The sequence below is a fragment of the Lolium rigidum genome, chromosome 5 (genome assembly GCF_022539505.1).
Source record: "Lolium rigidum isolate FL_2022 chromosome 5, APGP_CSIRO_Lrig_0.1, whole genome shotgun sequence".
Lineage (NCBI taxonomy): Eukaryota > Viridiplantae > Streptophyta > Magnoliopsida > Poales > Poaceae > Lolium > Lolium rigidum.
Genome location: NC_061512.1, coordinates 27,861,822 through 27,885,548, shown reverse-complemented (window position 1 = coordinate 27,885,548; position 23,727 = coordinate 27,861,822). Strand labels below are relative to the sequence as shown.

The following is a 23,727-nucleotide window of genomic DNA, read 5'->3' as shown; positions in this document are numbered from 1 at the left end:
GATATATGAAACATGTAGATACACTATGGAAATCATGGAAGGTGATGCTCATGGGCTTTTGCCTTCTATATCTGAGGATCTTTTGCTTATTATTTTTAAGTTTCCATTGATGTTAGCTCTACTACAAAGGAATGGTTGTAATGCCTTAATTGTACTTTGTTCTCTTATATATTTATCTGTGAAATAGGTTATGCGTGGCAATTTGTTTGAAAAATATGGTAAACTTATAGTTAGTTGTTCAGATCAAAATAGTGTCCCCAATGCATAAGCTATTTTTTCCGAGTACATAAAGTTTCATTTTGCTTCAGTTTGGTGTAAAACAAATGATCAGTTGTGCGTATGAAAATACATATGTCTTTCGAGCAATTAATCATCTTATTAGGAGAATTGATGTTTTCTAAAACAAAGTATGCATCTTATTTGTCCCTTATAAGGACCAGAAGCGTGCTTATTTTAATTTCCCTTATAGTGTATATTTCAGTTTTTGCCATACGACTGATTCTTCCTTTGCTATGTTCAGGGTAAGAACTAAAGAGAAGAGTCCGTGTTGTTGTTGAGGATACCAGAACTGCCCACCTAGATTTTGTATTATTAAGATAAAGAGAAGGATCTGAAGCTACAATTCCTTCTAACATTTTATTGTTTGTAGGACATGGTGCACTCTCTTGGTTTAAATAGATAATTATCCAGTTTTAAAACTTAGTTGTACTGCTCCTTGGTCGTACGGATTCATTGGCACCTTTGCTTTGTGCAGTTCTAATTTTAGTATACATATTTATTTGTCGGTTCTGCTTTCAGATGTTAAGATTTAGGTTTGGCTTTCATCTACCTTGAGACCTGCCATGACACCTGGTTTGCTGACCAATAGCATCGGGGCTACATGTCGAGGATCTGATTATATGAAATTTTGCTTATCAGGTTGGCATTCAATTTTATAAACTATAATCCCTTATAAGGACCAGAAGCGTGCTTATTTTAATTTCCCTTATAGTGTATATTTCAGTTTTTGACATACGACTGATTCTTCCTTTGCTATGTTCAGGGTAAGAACTAAAGAGAAGAGTCCGTGTTGTTGAGGATATCAGAACTGGTCCCCTAGATTTTGTATTATTAAGATAAAGAGAAGGATCTGAAGCTACAACCCCTTCTAACATTTTATTGTCTGTAGGACATGGTGCACTCTCTTGGTTTAAATAGATAATTATCCAGTTTTAAAACTTAATTGTACTGCTCCTTGGTCGTACGGATTCATTGGCACCTTTGCTTTGTGCAGTTCTAATTTCAGTATACATATTTATTTGAAAAATATGGTAAACTTATAGTTAGTTGTTCAGATCAAAATAGTGTCCCCAATGCATAAGCTATTTTTTCCGAGTACATAAAGTTTCATTTTGCTTCAGTTTGGTGTAAAACAAATGATCAGTTGTGCGTATGAAAATACATATGTCTTTCGAGCAATTAATCATCTTATTAGGAGAATTGATGTTTTCTAAAACAAAGTATGCATCTTATTTGTCCCTTATAAGGACCAGAAGCGTGCTTATTTTAATTTCCCTTATAGTGTATATTTCAGTTTTTGCCATACGACTGATTCTTCCTTTGCTATGTTCAGGGTAAGAACTAAAGAGAAGAGTCCGTGTTGTTGAGGATATCAGAACTGGTCCCCTAGATTTTGTATTATTAAGATAAAGAGAAGGATCTGAAGCTACAACCCCTTCTAACATTTTATTGTCTGTAGGACATGGTGCACTCTCTTGGTTTAAATAGATAATTATCCAGTTTTAAAACTTAATTGTACTGCTCCTTGGTCGTACGGATTCATTGGCACCTTTGCTTTGTGCAGTTCTAATTTTAGTATACATATTTATTTGTCGGTTCTGCTTTCAGATGTTCAGATTTAGGTTTGGCTTTCATCTACCTTGAGACCGGCCATGACACCTGGTTTGCTGACCAATAGCATGGGGGCTACATGTCGAGGATCTGATTATATGAAATTTTGCTTATCAGGTTGGCATTCAATTTTATAAACTATAATCCCTTATAAGGACCAGAAGCGTGCTTATTTTAATTTCCCTTATAGTGTATATTTCAGTTTTTGACATACGACTGATTCTTCCTTTGCTATGTTCAGGGTAAGAACTAAAGAGAAGAGTCCGTGTTGTTGAGGATATCAGAACTGGTCCCCTAGATTTTGTATTATTAAGATAAAGAGAAGGATCTGAAGCTACAACCCCTTCTAACATTTTATTGTCTGTAGGACATGGTGCACTCTCTTGGTTTAAATAGATAATTATCCAGTTTTAAAACTTAATTGTACTCGCTCCTTGGTCGTACGGATTCATTGGCACCTTTGCTTTGTGCAGTTCTAATTTCAGTATACATATTTATTTGTCGGTTCTGCTTTCAGATGTTCAGATTTAGGTTTGGCTTTCATCTACCTTGAGACCGGCCATGACACCTGGTTTGCTGACCAATAGCATGGGGGCTACATGTCGAGGATCTGATTATATGAAATTTTGCTTATCAGGTTGGCATTCAATTTTATAAACTATAATTCTGTCTGAACAGCTTTTCAGTGGCTTTTTTAATAGTCTATCTGTATTCAGTTTGTAATGTTCAGTACAAACAAAAAAGTATAGCTTCGTTTGGAGCTGGCACATACAATCCTACATTAGTTTGTACACTATTTTCATTTCTACTCTATTGGGTGTGAAAAATGGCCATGCTACTACTGATTTCAGTATACATATTTTTCAAGTTGCAAGTTGCAGAAACTATAAAACCATTCAATCGGTGGGAGCAGATAGACCTGCGATCGTATATAACATTATAATCATGTGAAGTTCTTAGTTTTGTGAAGAAACATAATTCTCTTAGATGATCAATGACAATACTTATGATGCTCCGGCTAATTGAAACTAGAGTGCATATTTGCAGCTCTTTGTTTTTTTGTAAACCTGCTGTTGTTCATGAAAGAATGCATATACTTCAGAACTCTGACCAAATTAGTGCAGTTTTTTTTTTACAGGAATGTTATTTTTAATCCGCTAAATGGTTTAGCAGTTGTGAAATCTGATGCTTTGATAAGAGAGAGAGAGGGTACACAAATTGTTGCAGGCCGAGGCACCGCCTGACACCTGGAACGGTAAAATATGAATGTACTACTCATGAAGGGAGCGTAGGTTTCTCATACTGGAAGTTGCAGAAAAAATTCAGGTACATTCATATTCTGTTTGGTGAATATAGAGGAAAAGTATGTCAAGGCTTTAGTATTTAGGGAGAAACATTGTTCGTGTGTGGACCATGTGCTCTACGTGTTTGTTGTTATGTGTGAGAGGTGCTGATCCTATTGTGCTTGGTCGGGGTGTGATGTCTGTTGATTTGCTTCCTATGTGTAATGCATAGGTATGCAAATCTGGCTAGGTTCAGACTTAATGATGTGGTTGAAGTGAATTTCTGGGCTATGTACACTCAACGTAATTTTTCTGTCTTGGATTTTAGTAGGTGGTGTAGATATAGAAGAAATTATGTCGATGCTCTCCTCCTCCTGATTCATATCCATAGCCATTCTACTATAATACGATTTGTATGTTCCTGAAGTACGTGCTTTCTTTCTGATTTATTTTGGCGATGAAACTCTAGAGACATAGAGATATTGTTCAGGCTCTTCTCAAAAATCACTCGTAGTCTGGAACTTGTTTATAATGTTTAAAACAGCATCGACTACAGTATATTCCTTTCAGATAGCTATAATTATAATTTAATTATACACCTTTGCAACAGGTTATGAATTAGGGCAGATGTTTGGTCAATCAAGCAGAAGATTCTGCTAAAGTAGGTACAGTATTTACGTCAGCCAATGCATCATTTATGCACTTCTTGTTTGTGCAGATGGTTGGAATGCAGGAACAGGTGTGTAACTTGATCTTCAATTTGTGCATATGTGTTATTTTCCTTTTAGATTTTCGTCTGAAAAATCATTGAGCTGAATGACAAGCATGTAGCATATGTGACAGATTATTTTCAGAGCCGTACACTCTTCCACGTGTTCAGCTGGTTGATACAGTCGTATGCCATTTTTCATTTATAATAATTATGGTTTAGGCTTATGCCATTTTTCCTTTATAATAATTAAAATTGCTGCCTCATTCTCAAACTTCTCTTTGTTCAGGCACTTAAAGAAGCCATTGAGGTCTTTTACAGTAAGGGTGTCTCTGTCAGTTCGAGTGATGAGTTACTCGCCACCTTCTATGACAATATTTTGAAGATAGGCTTCGGTGAAAAGGTTAGTGTGATGGAATTGTGTCTGTTCGGATGTGCTTATTTCTGCATTTGAAACACTATAATGGTGTTTATTTAAGATACTTAACTTGATAAGAAAAGGATCCGGTTGGGCCAGTGAAAGATTAGACCTATGGTAGCAATAGAGTATGTATTGATTTGTCCTTTCCCCGTGGATATCATAGTGTAATAAGCTCTGGTATATAGCTTTTGTTTAGTGATATTTATTTTCAATACCAATATATATTCTTTGGTGCTATCACCATCAACCTATTTACAACACTTGTCTTATATATTCTTGCTATTTTTTAATGCAATGAAGTAATGCCAACTACATTTTATCAATTCTGATCTCATAACACAAGCTTGGCACTTAATGATGCATTAAGATATTGTTCGCACTACAAAAACTGTTACTATAATGGGAATTGAAAATGGAATAAATAAATTGAACCTGTGTTTTCTGCTCTTAGATAATTAACACTTCCACCTTCATGTTATAACCAGATGTTTTATACCTTAATTTTTTCTCATCAGTTTTCACAACTTAATATAGGAGCAGGTTCTCATAATGTAAGAGACTATAGAGAGAACATAAGAATGAATATTAAAACCGTTGACTTAAACAAGTCACTCCTAGCAGCAAGAAAGATCTAAGTGTTGGCATATGGGGCCATTAGCAAGGTGTCTGAACAAATGCAATAATGAATATGTACAATATGAAATATCACTCTATTTTGAAATAATAATTACTGGTACCGAATATCTCAAATATTGGATCTCACTATTTTAGGAGAATAGATGATATTTTACACCGGGTGACACAATTTATGCCATAAGTGTATCAAAAACAAAGAATGGTAGCAATTAACCGAGCTAGCAGAATCTTGATAATAGGCAGTAAGCACATTTTCTCTCTTTGATCTTTTGTTTTTCTATCGGTGAAGTAGTCGCAAACTCCCAGGAATAATTTGTTATCGTGTTTTAAGAGATGTTCTTGCAGACTTCTACATCAATTAATGCAAGGTAGAAACCTTTTGGTACCACTGATATAGCAGAGTACACAAGATATAATCCCTAACAAATAGTAAGGCTAAGCAGCCCAGGGCACCTAATGTTCAAATCTACACTCTTAACAGATGAACATAGAAACAGTAGCATATATACATGTCCGCTAGCTGGAATACACTTCAAAATACGAAAAAGGTCTGACGAAGCATTTCACTATGCATTCTTTGTGAATACCTCCAGCTTTAGCAATCGCATGTTTTCTTGCTACTCTTACACTTCAGGTCCAATACCTGTGCTATAGGCGTGTCTCACGGGAACAACATATGTTATTTGTGTCGCGTACACAATTATAACTGAAGTTGTCAGGCCAGACAACACAACACAACACTACTATAGTCAATGATATCCGGTGATAAACCTGGATGGTAGCCATCCGTGTCAAACATACAAAATAGGCTTAGCAAATCTTCAAAAAATGTTGGAGTATATAAATCAGTTGGAAGAGCTCCACTTTTGATTTTGGGCGAGGAGGAGACAGTATATAACGCAAAGGTCAACTATAACAGCAGTGACCGGATGACGTCAATGTGGTTTCTTTTCCCTGTTCTTCGAACATCAAGCATCTGATCCAAAACCAACAAGTATGATCTAGGATTACTTACAACAACGTATCTGCATAATTTACAGTAACCAAGCCAAGAGCACTTTGAGAGAACCTTAATTAGATGGCCAAGAATTTGGTTCTCCTTATTACTGTGTGGCTGACCTCTAAATTTGTTATCGAGAAGAGAACATAGCTGCAGCAGAAGGCCATGAATTGAATTGAATGTAGAAGACTTTGCATGCCGAGGTAAATTTTCATTTCCCGTCTTAGCTGATACAGGAGGATCATACTGCAGTCGCTCATTAGATACCAAACCAATCAGGGCCCTTGCTGCAAGGACACGGACCCGATAATTACTCCAGGGAGCACATTTCTGAATAAAGGGTAAAAGTAAAAAAACAGATTTAAAGGATCCTCACTTCCACAGCTTATAGGTGAAGGCTTAAGCCTTGATAAAAGAATAATAGGGCACAAGATGGGGTGTATGTATGGCTTTTGCAATACGTGACTCCAAATTGCAAGAAACCCCATCAGCTAGGATTATTAACTTTATACTGGCAACTCCCGTGAGCGCAAGCTCCTCCTTGAACGGTAAAATTATTAAAATATTTGAAAAGTAATGATAATCATTTCTTTTACAAAAACTATGTCACTTCTTTTATCTGAATGGAAGGCTTCATGAAAGACATATATTGTGCACTCGGAGAAAAAATAAAGATGGGTGCCCCGAAACTGCAATTTTGGAAACATAAATATTTTTCAGTATAGGATAGAAAAGTTATCTTCACTAAAGTTTGCATGTACACACATGGGACATGTGTAATTGTTTTAGATCATTTTGATATTAAGAACTTATTTCACTTAGGAGTGGGTGTACTAATTTTACATCATTCCAAACGAAGCCTCAATTGCGTATAATTACTTGATTTTAAAGCATACAATTATCTATCGCTAGGCATCGGCGGATACATAGACTGTGAGAACGGGCAGCATGTGTGATTCCTCGCTCCGACAACCTAGGCCATAGATGAGTTGTTCCAACTATTTGTTTCTTATAAACCATGTCAAGGTTCATCTTACTTTTAATCAACATTCTGATCTACTTGCATTTTGTGGTGTTTATCCTGAGACTAAAATGGTTATTCCAGGTTACTTGCACTGATAAATGGAGATTGCACTCCATTTTATGGTCTTCTTTTGTAAAGATTGAGCCAATATGCCATCTTCAAGTCAGGGTCATTCTTGAGAGTAATTATGTGAAGTTAGAAGTCGGTTCGGAAGAGTAGCCGAAGTCATAAAGGGTAGGACTTTCTGCAGCGGAAAATATGTTTATATCTATTTTTGGATAAGAGTGCACGTGGTTAGTATTTCAGATATATACATTCACTAGCTACATTGATATCTCTGAAGTAGATGGAAATCCCAGATCAAACATGGGTGAAGGATCCTGATGTCATTGCTCTTGCAGATTTCATTAAATCAAATTTACCAACATCAAAATTATTCCTTTTATAGATGGTCCGACTTATGTAGATGTTACTTTTGTTGTTCCTTGTGTATGTTGATCTTGACATTGTCATTGCGTGTTTTGCTACTATAATATATTCCTTTTGTTTCCTTGGTTGTATATAAATGTTTCTACTTCATTTGTAATTTCGTTTGCTTTATCCTTAGATCATCCGATCGATTCATTTTCTGAAACCGAAGAACAGTTTTCACCTATATTTTAGCAATGGTATATAAAGTGTACATCGGCACGAATTTCACGGGATCGTGCGCCAAGGCGCACATCTAAATCTAGTATAGTTGAGCATGTGCAACCCTCTCTACTTATGCTTTCATTCAGAATTTTGTGGCAGACTTGGAAAGTGTGGAAGAGATAAAGAAAAAAGTAAACAACGAGAGACCTCGTTCAGCAAACCAGCCCAGGAGGATTGCGCCACTGATCTGAGTGATCAAGATCAATGTTGACGCGGCTGTTGCTAAAAATCTAAACAAGGGTGATGTTGCTGTTGTCGCTAGAGATAGCACTGGTGTTTACAGGGGAGATTCGGCGGTCATCTTCCATGGACGAAGTGATCCAGAGACTTTGGAAGCTTTGGCATGTCGGGATGCGATGTTGCTGGCGGCATACATTGCTGCACCAAGGGTGCAAATAGAAAGTGACTATTTATCGGTCGTTAATAATTATCATGAAGGAACTAAATGCCCTCCCGTTTATTCAGGAGATGATGGCGAGGAGAAGCGATTTCCATGACTTCTCGGTTGTGTTTGAACGCAGATCAGCAAACCAGGATGCTCATCATCTAGAGAGGTTTGCGGTTCACAGTGAGTCTGGTCGTTTAGTCTGGTTTTTAGATCCACCTAAGGGTGTCAACATCCCTGTAATTTCTCAAGGTTGAATAAAGAAGGGGGTGATACTCAAAAAATAAAATATATTATACCCTAAAATACACTCAAAAAGATCTAAATAAAAATTTACTCGAAAAAAACATCATATGACCACATTTCCCTCAGAAAAATCAAACAACACATTGTATTTTTCTCTAGATAAAAAAGAACTAATTAATTCGTAATCTCTCTGGGCATATTAGTATGAATATGCATTAGAGTGTTGTTGCAATAACGTTGTTTTGCAATATCTAAATTGATAAGTAGAGTTTTGAACACAACTGGAGATTTTCTTGAACGTACTCATTCTCTGAAAACTATTTGAGAAATATAGAGAAGAATACCGTGGCCGAATAAATGAATGGTTTTTCCCAATGAATGGAGGGTCTCCAAGGACCCATGCCATATTATATAAGATTAGAGAACATTCTATAGCCCACCTAAGGACACAAAGAAATAAAAATTGTAATCCAGACCTCGAACATGGAGGACCCTTAAGAAAAAAATGTAAATCACAATTGAGTCCTTTTTGCCGTTGCACCACGAAACCTCCATTGCATCCGCCAGGGACAAGGACATTTGGGGTAGCGACACCACCACACCTCCTCCGGCACCTTTAGGATAGAGACGAAATGGATGCCATGGTGAAGTAGCACTGTCTTGATTGACGGCATCTTTGGGATGGAAGGAAACGATTTCTCAGTCGCCTTTTGACTAGAAGATCTAGCAACGGTGAGACCGTCAAGCCAGTTTCCTCGCCTGGTCGTCGAGGATGGAGGAGAAAGGTCACGTCGTAGCTCCAAAACGGAGATGTGGATGAAGCTTGGCCCAATCGAAGGGATTGAGACCTTCTTCCTTCGCTTCCTCCACCCCATCCCCACGACGGTGTAGGACGAAGAGACAACTAGAATTGAAACCTCCAGAACTAGAGGAATGGGACCAGTGAATCCACTCCAAATCCGTGCATCGATAGCCTCCACTGGTGGAAAAACAGGCTTCGGGTGAGCCCCATAAGTCGCGATGCTGCAGGATCCGCGACAAATGGTACCTTTAGTCGCGGTTCGGGAGGAGAACCGCGACCAAAGGCCTGGGCCCAGGGCGCTCGGTGGCCAGCCGGTGCACGTGGGGTCTTTAGTCGCGGTTGGCCGGGCCAACCGCGACTAAAGGTGCTCGAAGGCCTTTAGTCGCGGTTGGTCAGGCCAACCGGGACTAAAGCCCCTCCCCTATATATACCCATCCAGACAGCCAACACTTAGCCATTTGGTGCCATTCTCTTCACAAGCTTCACAAGTGGGTGTTAGGTTTGATTTTGGTTCCTCTTATGCACATAAGGTGTTTGATGAAATGCCCCAAGAGCATGAAACAAACATGATATGAAGTGTTGGAGCCACACTTGAGCTTTCTCATTTATTTTTTCCTCCTCGATCGCGGTTAGCAACTTGAACCTTTGATGTGTCGTTGATAAAATGTGCATTAGTTCATTGTTTAATTTATATTGTTTGTAGCTAGTTAGTTTAACAAATGCATGATGGTTAATTATATATTTTATATTATAATAATGCAGATGAATCGACAATGGATGTACGGTAACCGACTCTCCGGCGAGTTCAGTGCGGGTTTGAAAGATTTCCTCGTAGTGGCTAATGCGAACAAGCGGGAGGGTTTTGTTATCTGTCCATGTGTTAAATGTAAGAATCAGAAGGGTTACTCTTCCTCAAGAGATGTTCACATGCACCTGCTTCGGCACGGATTCATGCCAAGCTATAATTGTTGGACCAAGCATGGAGAAAGAGGGGTTATAATGGAAGAAGATGAAGACTGTAACGAGTGCCAGAGAACAAGCGGCCGAGTTAGGTATCACTCTTCGTGCACTGCTAGGCCTTGATGAGGCGCCAATGAAGGACGTAGTATTTACATATGTGAAGAATGGCCCTCTCGTCGAGCCTGCGCAGGAAGGGGATCTACCTCGACAAATGCTAGGTCTGCTAAATTGGTACAAGGGTTACATAAAACATAAAAACGCCAAAGACTATATCTATGCGGAAGTTAGATATGAGCATCACTTCAAACATTACTGGGTACAAATTCCTCTGAGTGAATTGTTCCAGCTGTTCAATCTGCGCGACCTCGACAAATCTATCATCAGTTGCTACGTTCTGTAAGTGATTTATTAATTTCTACCCCATCTCGTTCATTGCCTGCACTGTCCTAACTATCTTGTTGTGTACGCTATTATGCAGAATGAAGAAGCGGGAAATGCGAATAAGGAACATCCATGATGTTGGGTTCATTGACCCACACATCGTTAATTCACATGTGTTAGAACACCACCCCGCCGACGTGGAGGATGACCTGTGGCGGTTTATTAGAAAACAGCAACGAGAAAAGTGATATTCTATTTCCTTACCATTTTGGGTGAGTGTTTCGTCTTGAGCACATTCTCTTTTGTTTACTCCATGCATGGTATGTGGCTAATCGATGAGTTATGCATGATCTGTGCATGTATCGTGTCCGCAGGTTCCACTGGATTCTTATGGTAATTAAAGTTCAGACCTCCTCGGTTCTCGTCCACGACTCTCCGAATATGGATCCGGCGCTTTGGGGCGACATGAGAAAAATGTTGCAAAAGTAATTATTTTCATTCATTTGCGCTCTATATCGATCGGCCTATTTCGTTCATCATTTCCTAATATCAAGTAACTAATTAATAACTCTCTTGCTTATTTAATTTTCTTTGCCTCGTAGGGTTTGGAGACGGTTCGTAGATACCAAGGTCGGTGAATTCAAAAAAGAGCTATCTTTTAAAATGGCAAGTGCGGACGACCGGGGATACTCAGCCACCGGGGACCAATCTATGTGGATACTATGTTTGTGAGAGGATCCGGAGATACCGCAATGAGCGGGACCAGACGTGTGAGAACAACATCCCGAGGAATAACCTCCGGAAGACGCTTAGTCCGAAGCTCGCTTCCGACCACTTCAAGAGGAACTAGCTGGATGGTTGGCGAGGGAAGTCATCGATCCTAGAGGAGAACACTATTACGATGACGTAGAACTTTATATGCACCAGAATTTGTAACTAACTTGTTCAAAATTGTATATGGTCATCCGATATTGAATATATATTGTATATGGTGATCCGATATTGAATATATATTGTATATTCCTCTTGAATTCTTTTTGGTTCTAATTTCAAATTTGTTTGAAATTGTACATTCATATGCATGTATGTATACAGTACCGTAGAATATGTGAAACTCCTTCAAAATTAAAACCCAAAAGAAATAAAACAATACAAATTAAAAAGAAACCAGATTTAGGGGGAGGGGGCTAAAACCCTAAACCTCGCGGAGGCCTTTAGTCGCGGTTGGCCGGAAGAACCGCGACTAAAGGTCCTCCGCCCTGGCGCCGCCCTGCGGCCCACGTGGACGGGCCTTTAGTCGCGGTTCGTAAGGAACCGCGACTAAAGGGGGGGGCCTTTAGTCGCGCTGCTTTGGTCGCGGTTGGGCCACCGCGACTAATGGCAGTTGCCAACCGCGACCAAAGCCCTTTTTTCCACCAGTGCTCCTTCCCAACTCCCCTTCATCGACCATGAAGACTAGAAGGGAGCATAAAGTGTAGCAACAACATCAACCATATCGTGAGAAAGGAAGCGCTTGTCTAGGGCGAGCCCTCGAAATCCGTATCAAACCACCACCCTCTCCATGGTCCGTTTGGTTTGTCCGTTTTAGTTTTTATGAGGTCTCATCATTTTAAGGAAATTATTTTGCTTATCATTAGGTCATGCCTTTTTATCTAGTGGGCTCATGGTTGTGGACCGTCTTTTGTTCTAATGTTTTTTTCTTCTCCAGGTGGTATTGTGGTTTCAAGTCATTTTTTTCATATAGGTTGCGCATGGACAAACATGAACAATTCAGATCAAATGTTTGTCAACCATGTACTTGTATTAGTTTTGGAAGCCAAGTGTGTATGAAACTTATACCAGTTTCTTATATCTATCTTTTTTGAACAACAAAATCATTTTGAATTTAATAACATATGTACTCTATTGATTGTGATTTCCCCTCCGTTTTGTTTTGTAGTTTTGTTTTCAGAAGAAATACTCGTCATTAAATATTGTTAGTGTTTTTAACATAGATAGTTTCTGGCCACTTATAACATTAAATTTTGTAATTTATGTCTAGTTTATCCTATTTTTTAATTCTGTCCACTCATTTTGTATTCCCAGTAATAATAGATACTTGGTCTTACGAGATATATTACTAATAATAGATGCACTGTTGTGTTTTGTTGCTTTTCATTCTGTCCACACAATTATTACTAATAATAGATACACTGTTACGTTTGATTCTGGCCACACAATTATCTACTAATAATACATTGTTGTGTTTTGTTGCGTTTGATTCTGGCCGCACAATTACTACTACTAAGTAGATACTATCATAACTATAAATATCACTACATGGTAGAGATGGATATAACATCAAACTCATCTCGTCCTTACTAATATTTGGCCGTGCGTGTACGATGTGTAAGAGCAATTCTGTATCCGTCATCTGCGTAAGTAATTTTTTTGGGCATCTTTGTTTTTTGTAAGTAATAATTGTTTATTTAAGTTTCTAATTTTTAATCTTTTTGTATAATTTATGCAGAATATTCATTGTTGTTACAAAACAAGGTTGCAGAACATCTACCGATCAAATATTATGAAGGCTATAGGTCGGCCAGCCGGCCATTTACACTACACATCACATCCATCTCGATGACTGTTGGTCTTATGTTCGTATGCATGGTCCGTATTATAGGTCTTTGCTGACAACATTTCAAGTGAATGTTGGAGATACAATTTCATTTTCTTGGGATGAAGATAATGAAATATTTAATGTGTCTGTCCTTTCTTCAACATATGGAAAAAAAATTGGGTTGGATATTCTGGTAATATTTTTAAATTTTTTTTCTATTTATTCCTTTCAAGTATTTATTCTATTTTACTAATTATATATCATAAATTAATAGAGTGCGAGAATCTACCTGAAGATGGTGAAGACGCATTCAACAATTGTTACTTCACGGTGCCATGGATGCTTCGGAACAAGAAGTGGATGGAATCGTCCCACGAATGCAAGAGATGATGAATAAATTGAGCTATGAACTTCCTACTCCTAATTTCATAATTCAAAGGCTAGACAACTATGAATTATACAACTGGGTTAGTCTACTTTTTAATTTTTCCTATGTTACTTTTTCATAATTTTTTATTTGTTCTTTTAGGTTTTATTTTTGTTCAAAACTTTTTACGTAATGTTTTTATTTCTTTAATTTTGTAGGAAGTTCCATTAGAGGCTATTCAATCAGAGGATGATCTACCATTAAAGGGCAATGCCATGTACGCATACAAAGAAAAAACTACCCAGGAAAATTACAAAATAATAGATGGAGACACTATAAAATTTCCGCGACTTATGGGCTGATTTCCGCATCTAGCATAAATTGTATGTCGGAAACTTATTCATCGCTAGGGTAGTGGCGAATGCAAATTTTATTGGTCTTGATATTTTAACAATTTAGGAAGACAAGTATCTTTGTGTTCTAGAGGGAGCGGCGCGAAGCTCGGTTCTATTTTGGCATTGTCGACATTCTGGTCCATGGTGAAATCAGAGGCGAAGAATATCATGAAGGCTGAATTGGAGTACTAGCAATGGAGGTTCGAGTCTCTGTAATGTTAGGGGACTTGCTTGGTATTCTGGGTTTCGCGGCAGCAGTATGCAAGTGGGGGCGGCAGCACAGGCGAAGTTCAGAGTCTTGCATTTCAAGGTGAAAATTTAAGGTCTTCCCTTAATTGGTTGTGCCCAGCAATGACCTTGTTGAATGCATTGTTTTGAGAGCGGGGACTATCTTGAGGTGAAAACCTAAGATTTTTTGATCGGGCGAGGATGGCGCATGTGTACTGTTTTCTTCTTAGAAACGTCGCTTTTGGAGAGACTAGAGTTCATGTATTGTCTTGGTAGTAGATATATTATATTGTTGCTACTGGGGCTGAAACACCATAGCTGGACTTAGTTTTTTTTTTGGATGTGTGCACCCATACTACCATTAGGGTATTGCGTTGTTGCAGAGACTGGATATAATTGATATCTCTCGATATTAATATATTATCTTTACCTAAAAAAATAGACATTTGTTGGAACATGGTTCCCCTGGCGGCGGCGTGCATGGCATCATCCAGAGATTTACTAGTGAATAGACACCGTTATGGTATTTGTGTGTCCATCTTGTACTTGGCTTCCAAGAAAGATCAACGGTCGTTGCTTGCAGCCTTGCACGACTGTGGCACTCCGTTCCAATAATCGTCCCCTCTGCGTTTCTTGTTGAAACACCGCCACAACTATATACTAGATTTAGATGTGCGCCTTGGCGCACGATCCCGTAAAATTCGCAATGATTTACATTTTATATAACAATGATAAAATAAGTTTAAAAAATGGTAATAGGTTTCTTTGATTTTACAAAACAAAGTCTATAAGATCAAATTAGGATAATGCACACGAAATCATGAGAACCGCCGGAAGAAGCAAGGAGCAACGAAGGGTTCCATAAACCTCGATGAAGGCCTCCCCGTCTTGCGTGGAAGAATCGACCTGACGAAGCAGCACCTGCAACAGCAGATGACAGTTAAATTAGGAGAAGACTTAGTCGACAGCTACATCCGAATCAAGGAAGCACACCATCATTTTAAGCTAGTGACTTATAATAGTCAGCTACTACCATTTTTGAAAACTGAAGCCACAACTTCTTGGATGCTGGTTTGAAGATATCGGAGTTAAATTTAGCTGTTTACTCTGCGTCCTTGAACATGCATGCAATGAAAGCTACCGAAGTATTAACAAATCAAAATATCATTGCAACCATGATCCCAACTTTATAAGACATTGCATTTGCATTGGTCATGAAGCATTGACCTTACTCGAAACGAAAAGGCATAGTAACAACCAGAGAGTTCACCTGTATGCAGTCTAGTCCAGCACTCGTAGGAGGTGCTGCCATGTCATTATTCGTCGCCATCCTACAAACAACAAAGAGCTCAAAATTTCTTGTGAACCAAAGAAAAGGCAGTCTGGTTTGGGCCACGTCATTGCAAAGCAGGTCATTACATAGAAATAATAGTTTACGCAAGTCCATATAAATCAACTGATTAATCAACATATTTCTTATGGAAATGGTCTGTTCGATGATAAGAATGAAACACAATTATTTACTACTGTTTTGTGTAAAGGATCTTCGAGATGCTAGACAACTTTGCACTGCTTGATAATACTTGATCAGTATTCTCACATAGCACAATATAGTTCCTTGAACTGCAACATCCCTTGCAGTAACGGCCATAGACATTGGCAGTATCTAAAATTGTTGAACATCACTTACAACAACGTCAATAGACACAAAAACCTAATCTAGTTTCCTATCATTTTATTCAGAGCAAGACTGAAAAAAGGAAAATTATTCAAAACTGACTTAACAGGAGAAGTGATTGCAACAGTGAGTATCACATATATTTCGCTTAAATGAGTTAAATAAGTGTGTATATAAATAGATTAGCTTAAGAAAGAATAGTAATCATGTATTTTTTTCACTATGATGTATCTGTCACGTATTTCAGTAACGAACAATTTGAAAAATCTGATATTCAATGTTATATATGTAAGATGTCTATGCAAAAAGTATGGAACCTGTGAGCACAGAGCTAATCCTTTTTGTTCTTGGTCTCTGCACCCAACATCCAACATAGCTTTCTTCATCGAGGACTTATGCCTGGAACCATCAGTATAAGGCGACATTAGAACACACGAAATACACACGTGTATATGACCATAACCATGATTTTTTTTCTAAGGAAGAACAAATATTACCTCTTTTTTGTTCCCACTTTAGCATGTGTGTTTCTAATGGATTCACGGGGACATGTGCAATGACCTGCACCTGCAGTTTAACAAGCCAATGAAGAGGAAATCCTGGAGTACCAATGATTGCGTAAAAGAAACAAAGCTATGTGTGAACTATGTAGTTAAATGAGACATCCCTGGAGAACATTCAATACAATGTCATAATAAAAATGGTTAAAAAGAGGAGTCTCACTCAGTAAGCATCAGCATAAACATGAGTCAATTATACTTCCAAGGTTGGGTTTGGATGGAATTGTACTTGGTAATTTCAAGAGCAACAGCAGAGATGCCATACTGGTGCAGATGCCAACAGTATGGGGTATCAATAATCAAAAGTAGACAAAATTGTCAATTAGAAGTTGCTACAGTCTGAACAAAATAGTTGCGCATACCAAGGAGTCCCTAGGAATTTCACTTGTCATCGATCTGCAATTTCATCGAAATATCTAGTCCCTATAGAATACTACAAGTCAATTACATTTGCATCAATGTTAGAAAAATAGAATCTTGGTAAGGAACGTACAAAATCTTTAAAGGAAGAACTAATCTTGCTAAACATTATTACCCAGACATATCAATATATAATTACTAAATAATAGTATGAGTAGTTTGGTAAAGCTACAGCAATTCAAATTCGACCAAACACCGGATCAATACCTTATGGGAATGCACTACTGTTTCGATGCATCAATGGCCTACAACACCAGAGGAAGTACAAAATATGGACATATGCTGAAAAATAATACAGTATCTAAAAATTCGCAATTAATAAGCTTCCCATGAAATTTACATATTACTACTTTATCTAATAATAAGCACCCGTAAAATTGAAACTGCAGGTTGTCACAATTCATATAACAACTATATGCTCATTAGTCGTTAGGCAGAAACCTGTGTGAATTAGAAACAACAGGAAAGGAAATAACGTATTATGTTCTAGTGATTCCACTCCGCTCCTTTTCCTTGTACTCAATTAATTTATGGAACAGGAGAATAGAAGCTTCAGTAGCAGGCGGATACATTAAAGAGGAAAGCAAGAGAGTTCAGTGTGATATTAGCCTGCACGTTTGAATGCAAAAATGGTACCTTTTTATATCCTGCTATTGCAGATCGATGATTTACAATGTGAAGTCCATAGACAATGGTTTAAAGCAAGCATGCATAAGAAAAGCAGTGAAACTGCAAACCTTGAATATTGAACTTTCTTAAAGAAAAGCAACGAAATTTAACAACTATCCCTAAAACCATGACTGAGATGGCAATATTTTAGGAAAGAGTTGAGACTAATACTCTATATCTTCCAATACAATAATGTTGCATTGTCAATTGTCAAATTACCGAAGCTTTAACATTTTGAAAACCATTTTCAGTCCAACCGAATTCATTTTTAACACGATATTACTTCACAACCATGCTAAAATTATTTCACCTCACAAATAATCATCTAGTTTTGCAGCTAGCTGGTAACAGTACCACCCATTTTATAAATAAAGGGTGCTAAGTATGGTACCTCCTTTAAAACACATGTCTAGACTAAAATAGTATTGCCTCAATAATTCCAGATTCAGTTGTCCAAAAATGATCTAATAGTCACTAACCAAGAAACAGAGAACAAAGCCACAATAAACAAGTAAATTAATTATGATCTTGACTTATTATTTGATAAATTGGTACAGTAAATAGGGTTTCACTATATTATAATAATATTCCACCTAAAAGCAGGTTGCAAAATAAATTCATAAAAGCTTTTAGAAAAATACATATCACCTTAGCATGCGTATGATCCAAAAATTCAAACTTTGATCTCTACTGATCTAGAAATATCGATATATCATGACGTGGGAACAAATTTATTTCATAAGCTTTTGCCGAGACATTTGACAAAAGAAATGGTAATATTCTATGGTAGAATACCAGCAGACAACATTGTTTTATACGAAACCTGAGATTGAAGGAGTCTAAACTATTTCATATATGTTAGGAAAGGTCAAGGTCCTAAGCATCCAATATATAAGAAGGTCATGTATTTATGTGTGGGGAAAACAAGAAAGAATCAATCTAATTTCCTCAACACCTCCAAATATATTATATCAGGTATAGTTCGAAAACGTGGCAGACTTTACATTAGGTTTTGTTCACCACGGCGTGCCTGCCTATCCTCATAGGACTGTGTTCTGGGGTGGCAACTGTGACTGTACCTTCGAGTGCGATTCTTATCTGTTGTACCAAATAAACAACGGTACTACAGGAAGGTTAGTCTTTAGTTCCTTGCAATTATGTGCCCTTATGATCTAAATATACAGTTTTAGCCTAGCCTATCCGGGGAAACCTGTGCTAAATAAATGGAAAAGTAAGAAAGAAATATTTCCTGGGCTTTAGAAGCATAAACAGACAATAATGCCACAAAGAGGCAAGGTTTCCTCGCATTCTGAAATGCTGCCATGTGAGGTGTTAAAAAGCAATGGACAGGAGCCGAATCAATTAGAGCCAATGAATGACTAAAAAGAGGGGTGTGTCCAAGGAATAGTTGTGGTGTAATAGAAATAAAGGTACATACAACTACTAAAGAATTGAGCATATTCATATGTAAACCAGGAAAAATTCAGAGAATAATCGAAGCAGCACAAAATTAGAGTTTTGCCAAAATTTAGAACTCATATAAATATGTAGTCTGGTTAGTTGGATTGAAATTCCTAAAATAATTAGAATGCATGGTAGTTTTAGTGGACCATAATATAAAACAGAGTATATTTTTATTGTAAAAATAGTCCAAGCAATCATCTCTTAGCAGTCCTTTAAGACAGTCTCCGTGGTAAAGTAGAAAACAAAAAGGGGGATCTGTGAGCGTACCTATGAACATAAACATAACCACATAGAAATCCTAGAGGACAAAAAATATCTCACTGTGGCTTGCCATCAGCGAGGACAAAAGTCACAGGGTCCCTGCTTCTACGAGTCAAGATACCTTAATGAAGAATAACCAATACAGAAACTATAGCAGAGACAATATGCGAGCTTAGCTAAATATTGATACCACATGTTCCCACTTCCCAGAAAGGGAGTAAACTCATCTAGCCAGTAGGCCATGAAAACATTAGTTGTGACCAGGCTGTAGCAGTAGGAAAAATCTTTCAATACCATGGAGCTTTGCAACTTAGCATCAAACACCAAATCATGTTATCGAATAAGAAAACCTTGTGGGCATGCAATTCTCACTGATATTCAAGATAGTAGACACATGCATCATGTACCTGTCAAGAAACAGAAGAACCACAATAAATTGATATAAAATCACCAATTAATCCGTATAACACAAGCAGGGTGAAATGCAGAAAAATAATATTGCAGTGTATGCAAAATATTAAAATAAAATAAAATCCAGTAGCTCAGTAAATACCACTGATTTAGCAAGGCATGTAGTAAATTTATGGGAATGTTAAAATTCACTTATTTACACACTGGTTTGACCACCAAAATAATTAGTTATAATTAGGATGCTCATGTACCAGTCATTGTGTAGTAATAAATGATCTTTCAAATACATCTGATTCAGTTTGACATCTTTAGTAATAAATGATCTTCCAAATTTGCAGGAAATCACTGAACACTTTCATAGAAGGTCCAAAAAGACAACCAATTAGCAGAGAAGAGTTTTAAGCCATGTTCTGACAATGATGAGCCCAGAGCAAGAGAATATGCTGCTGCTTGACAGCTAAACCTGAAATGCCCATATGACATAGAGCCAATCTGGTATGCAGAAGGAATTCTATGTAATAAGTCAGGGCATCTGATAATTAATTGCACCCAAAGAAAATCCTAGAAAGCTAGGAGAAGAATATAAACAAGCGCTTTTCTGTTGGGTTATCATATAATTGAATAGTACAAAACAACAAATAAGCTGATATGAAGCTTACTAAATAACATCTTCCTTGGCACTATTAATCTCAAACCAAGCCAACCACCTGATGTTGTCCCTTGCCGCCGTTCATCTCTTCTAATGAAAGCTACAAAGCACACACTAAGTACTTCAGCAAAGTAATATCAAACTAAGGATAAAAAAACATTGTGGGTATGCGAGTGAACACCCAATAGAACATACACATGGAATGGCATGAAAGATAGCAAGCAAGTATGAGGAACTAAAACCTTTATATGGAGGAGCAACCATGCCAATCTTGTTGCTCCAGCGAGCCGCCACCGTACTATTCCTTCCTAGGCAACACACATGCTAGTGGAGCTTGTTTCTTTTATAAGCCACTAATCTGCAAATATAAAAGACTGAAAAGTTCATATATTGGCATCTTGTTTTTTAAGTGTAAAAACTAATTAGCATTGGTATTTCTTTTGCACACACTAATTTGGAGTAATTCGGACCAAGTTCAATACAAAAATGTAGATTTGACCTGAGAGGGGAACCTTAGATCCCAGGGTTTACGTTCAGCTTTTGCGAGCAAATCTATAAAATACAACAACGCATAATAAAATTGTTTTGAGTTCACAAAATTATAAAGGTCAGCAAAGTTTGCAACAGGAGCTGACAGCCTTCACAAAATTCAGGACACATACTTGCAAAATCCTAGCTAATGCTTCCTCCTTTGGGTGAGGGAACTCAATATTTCGGTGAACGCAGTCAATCGGGATCAAGAATATCTGCCCGATTTGTTGCGGCAACCACCTGCAGATCACAACAACTTTGTGTTAAGAATGTAGGGCTATTAAAAGTTAAAACATTGATTAGGTATTAATCATCTCTCAGATTATGGTTACCAGAAGCCTGCTTGCAGATACTGATTTAGCAATTAGATACAATTTCTCTATTTCCTCAAATTAATGTTTTGAAAACAACTATTTAGGCCAAACAATCAGGACAAAGCCAATTATCTTTACATGTTGAGCTTGCACGCATCCATATTACAGAGACAGATATTAGGACACCCTTACCTTTATCCTCTCATCACTGCTAAATCCATCTAGCTTGTTCAGCAACTCCAACTTAGTCCGCAACACTTCTCTGTCACTGCTAACTTCACCGCAGTCAAATAGAAGGATTAGCCGTCCTCGCGCCAATGTCTCTGTGAAGGGATCTCAAAACAATGTGAAGAGAAGTAGACAAACAGTGCTTACTACTATAACCAAAGCCTGCCAAATTAGCATTACAGAGAGCAGGCTGCATTTTTTACAGCATACCATAGAGTGAGCTGCTGAGTTGCATCAAGTCTAATAGCTAGAAAGAGAAATAAATAAATTTTATTCCATATGCACTAGTTGTTCTAACACGAGGAAAAAAACAGTTTCAGTACAAAAGTGAAACAATGAAAACAAATCAAGTTCCTCTTTTATCTCTTTTGTTGTGGTGGAGAAAAGAAATTGAGGAAGCCATTTCATATACAAAGTAGTAACCAAGATTCAGAATTTGTTGGTCTTTGGGACGAATGGTTATCTTACCTTAATAGAGAAATATGGGAAGACTTTGTTGTAGGACCATAAATCATATGTAGCCCATCAATACAATATTGCTTCTCAAGATGAAAATAGTTTGGCAGAAAGATGGTTTACAGATAATTGTGTAAAGGCCTTGTTGGTGTATAATACATGATAATATAAATCATTCCCTTCTATTACCTGTAACAGATACTACTCCAATATACTTTGATTGGTGGTAGAATAATTGTGTAAATCCAAAATTCAGAATATAGCATAACTCCTCATATCATATAGTAAGAAGAAATTATCGGTTTAAAAGTTCGACTGGTGAAGAAAGGGAATGCGTTGAGAAGCATACCAAGGTCAGCTTTTCACTGAAGCACACAGCTAGACCAATTCTCTGTGGAATCATCTTAGCGGTCTGTCCTGTAACAGCTCAAGTGGCTGAAGATCACAAAATCAATAGGGACAAAAGTACATGAGAGGATGGAGGAACACATACACATGAGCAAAATCAACCCACTCCAGAGCTCTTCGCTATCATGTCCAATGACCCCTCTCTCGACTCCCTCGCAGACCATGGCACTAGAGCAGATCAAGGGAGAAAATTTGGACTATGAGGGTGATAGACAATATTTTAAAGCAATATATCACCCTCGCACGCCAGCCACCACTTCTTCTCAATCGTCACAGCCAATATATCATCTCCTTTCGAAATCTATCACTTTTCCATCACCTCTGATATGAATGGTTTTCATATATTTCTCTTTCTCCACTCATTTCATCAAACACGTTGTGTGCAACTGTGCATAAGCCTAGAACAAAAGGCAGCAGAAAATCAAGCAAGCAACCGAGCAATCACACCAATACTAAACGAAAGATGAGGTCCTCTCCTCTGTCCATTCCAGTAACTAAATCCACCTGCAACAACAACAAGAACAATCTGTAAATGCTATGATGGCCAGATCCCAATCCATTGAAGGCAAGCAGCTACTCAAAAAAATTGGGGAAAAAATGAAAACAAAAAGGGGAGAAAAAATGTGGGCCTTTGTACTCCTGATTCCATCCCCACGTTGATGCTCTTACAGATGTTCGTGTTTCCCATGTTTTTCTTCTTCATTACCGTGAGAGACGCACACCCAGAAGTTGAAGTCATCCGCAAGGCACCCAGTGGCAGCACATGTAGTCTGGACGAAACGGGAGCAATCAAAACGGGAGGAAGAAGTTACCTTGCTGATGGCAACGAGCGGTGGCGGAGGCAACTCTAGGCGGTGGAGAGGCGCGAATCCAGGCTGGGGCGGCGCGATTCCAGCCAGTGGCGGCGTGATTCCGGCTGGCGGCGCGGGAGACTCCAAGCGGCGGCGGCCCGGACACCGGCGAGACCCTCCTGGTCACTCCAGGCGGCATGGCATGCTCGACGCCGCCGCCCATGAGGCAGGCTCACCTAGATGACCCCGCCGATCTCCAGCGGCTCCTCGCGGCAAGGTGCGAGCGGCGAGCTGTGTAGGCGCATGGACGTGAGGGGCTGGAAGAGGAGGAGGTCGTACGCGCAGGGACGGGAGGGGCTGGAGGAGAAGGTGGTTGGTGACGGTGGTGGTGGCCCGCCGCCGCCGGCGACCATGCCGGCGCCGCTCCTCCGCCGGTGGGAGGCGAGCGCGAGCGATTGGGCGAGGAGATCGCGAGGGGATTGGGGAGGAGAGGCTCGGGAGGGGATTGGGGAAGATGAGCACGCGAGGCGATTGGCGGGCCGGCGGCTAGGGTTTCCCTCCGTGGGATGCTGCCTTTTATACCCATACCGCTGAAATACCGAAAATACCCCTGCGGGGTGGAGATCCACTGGCCGACGCCAATGCGCACCGACGGAGATCCCAGCCATGGTCGCTGACGTGCGGGGCCGGTAAAGGTGGGGCCCACATGGCAGCCGGAGACGGGTAACAATTGGCCGTTGCATGGGGTTAGCTAGCAGAATTGAGCCAGAAATCAACGGCCGAGATTAGCCTGCCAGGAAGATCGGACGGCTGAGAAGCTCAAATCGATGTGAAGCCCCCATGGAGGGGCATCAATTATACCTTCAGA

The 23,727-nt window shown here is 38.8% G+C and overlaps 1 protein-coding gene and 1 long non-coding RNA gene across 6 annotated transcripts; one reads left to right on the top strand and one right to left on the bottom strand.

The window, feature by feature from the left end:
* The first annotated feature begins 894 nt into the window (after positions 1 to 894).
* Positions 895 to 7,511, top strand: LOC124655301. 5 transcript variants are annotated; one of them, XM_047194221.1, is made up of 6 exons: positions 895 to 918; positions 3,015 to 3,216; positions 3,784 to 3,912; positions 4,017 to 4,068; positions 4,172 to 4,285; positions 7,045 to 7,511. In XM_047194221.1, the coding sequence occupies exons 3-6, from the start codon at positions 3,860 to 3,862 to the stop codon at positions 7,180 to 7,182; spliced, it is 357 nt and encodes a 118-aa protein (XP_047050177.1). In that variant the 5' UTR covers positions 895 to 918; positions 3,015 to 3,216; positions 3,784 to 3,859; the 3' UTR covers positions 7,183 to 7,511. The 5 variants fall into 5 exon arrangements, 2 of the variants coding, with proteins under 2 accessions (XP_047050177.1, XP_047050176.1); XM_047194220.1 differs by lacking the exon at positions 895 to 918 and adding an exon at positions 2,332 to 2,527 and having other exon boundaries at positions 3,029 to 3,216; XR_006988624.1 differs by lacking the exons at positions 895 to 918; positions 4,017 to 4,068 and adding an exon at positions 2,332 to 2,527 and having other exon boundaries at positions 3,029 to 3,216; positions 4,172 to 7,511.
* A 7,375-nt stretch (positions 7,512 to 14,886) lies between these two features.
* LOC124652083 lies at positions 14,887 to 16,082 on the bottom strand. Its single transcript, XR_006987575.1, has 3 exons — positions 16,015 to 16,082; positions 15,290 to 15,350; positions 14,887 to 14,940 (listed from the first exon to the last, which is right to left on the bottom strand). It is a non-coding gene; the product is annotated as an uncharacterized LOC124652083 (long non-coding RNA).
* Between the last annotated feature and the right edge of the window lie 7,645 nt (positions 16,083 to 23,727).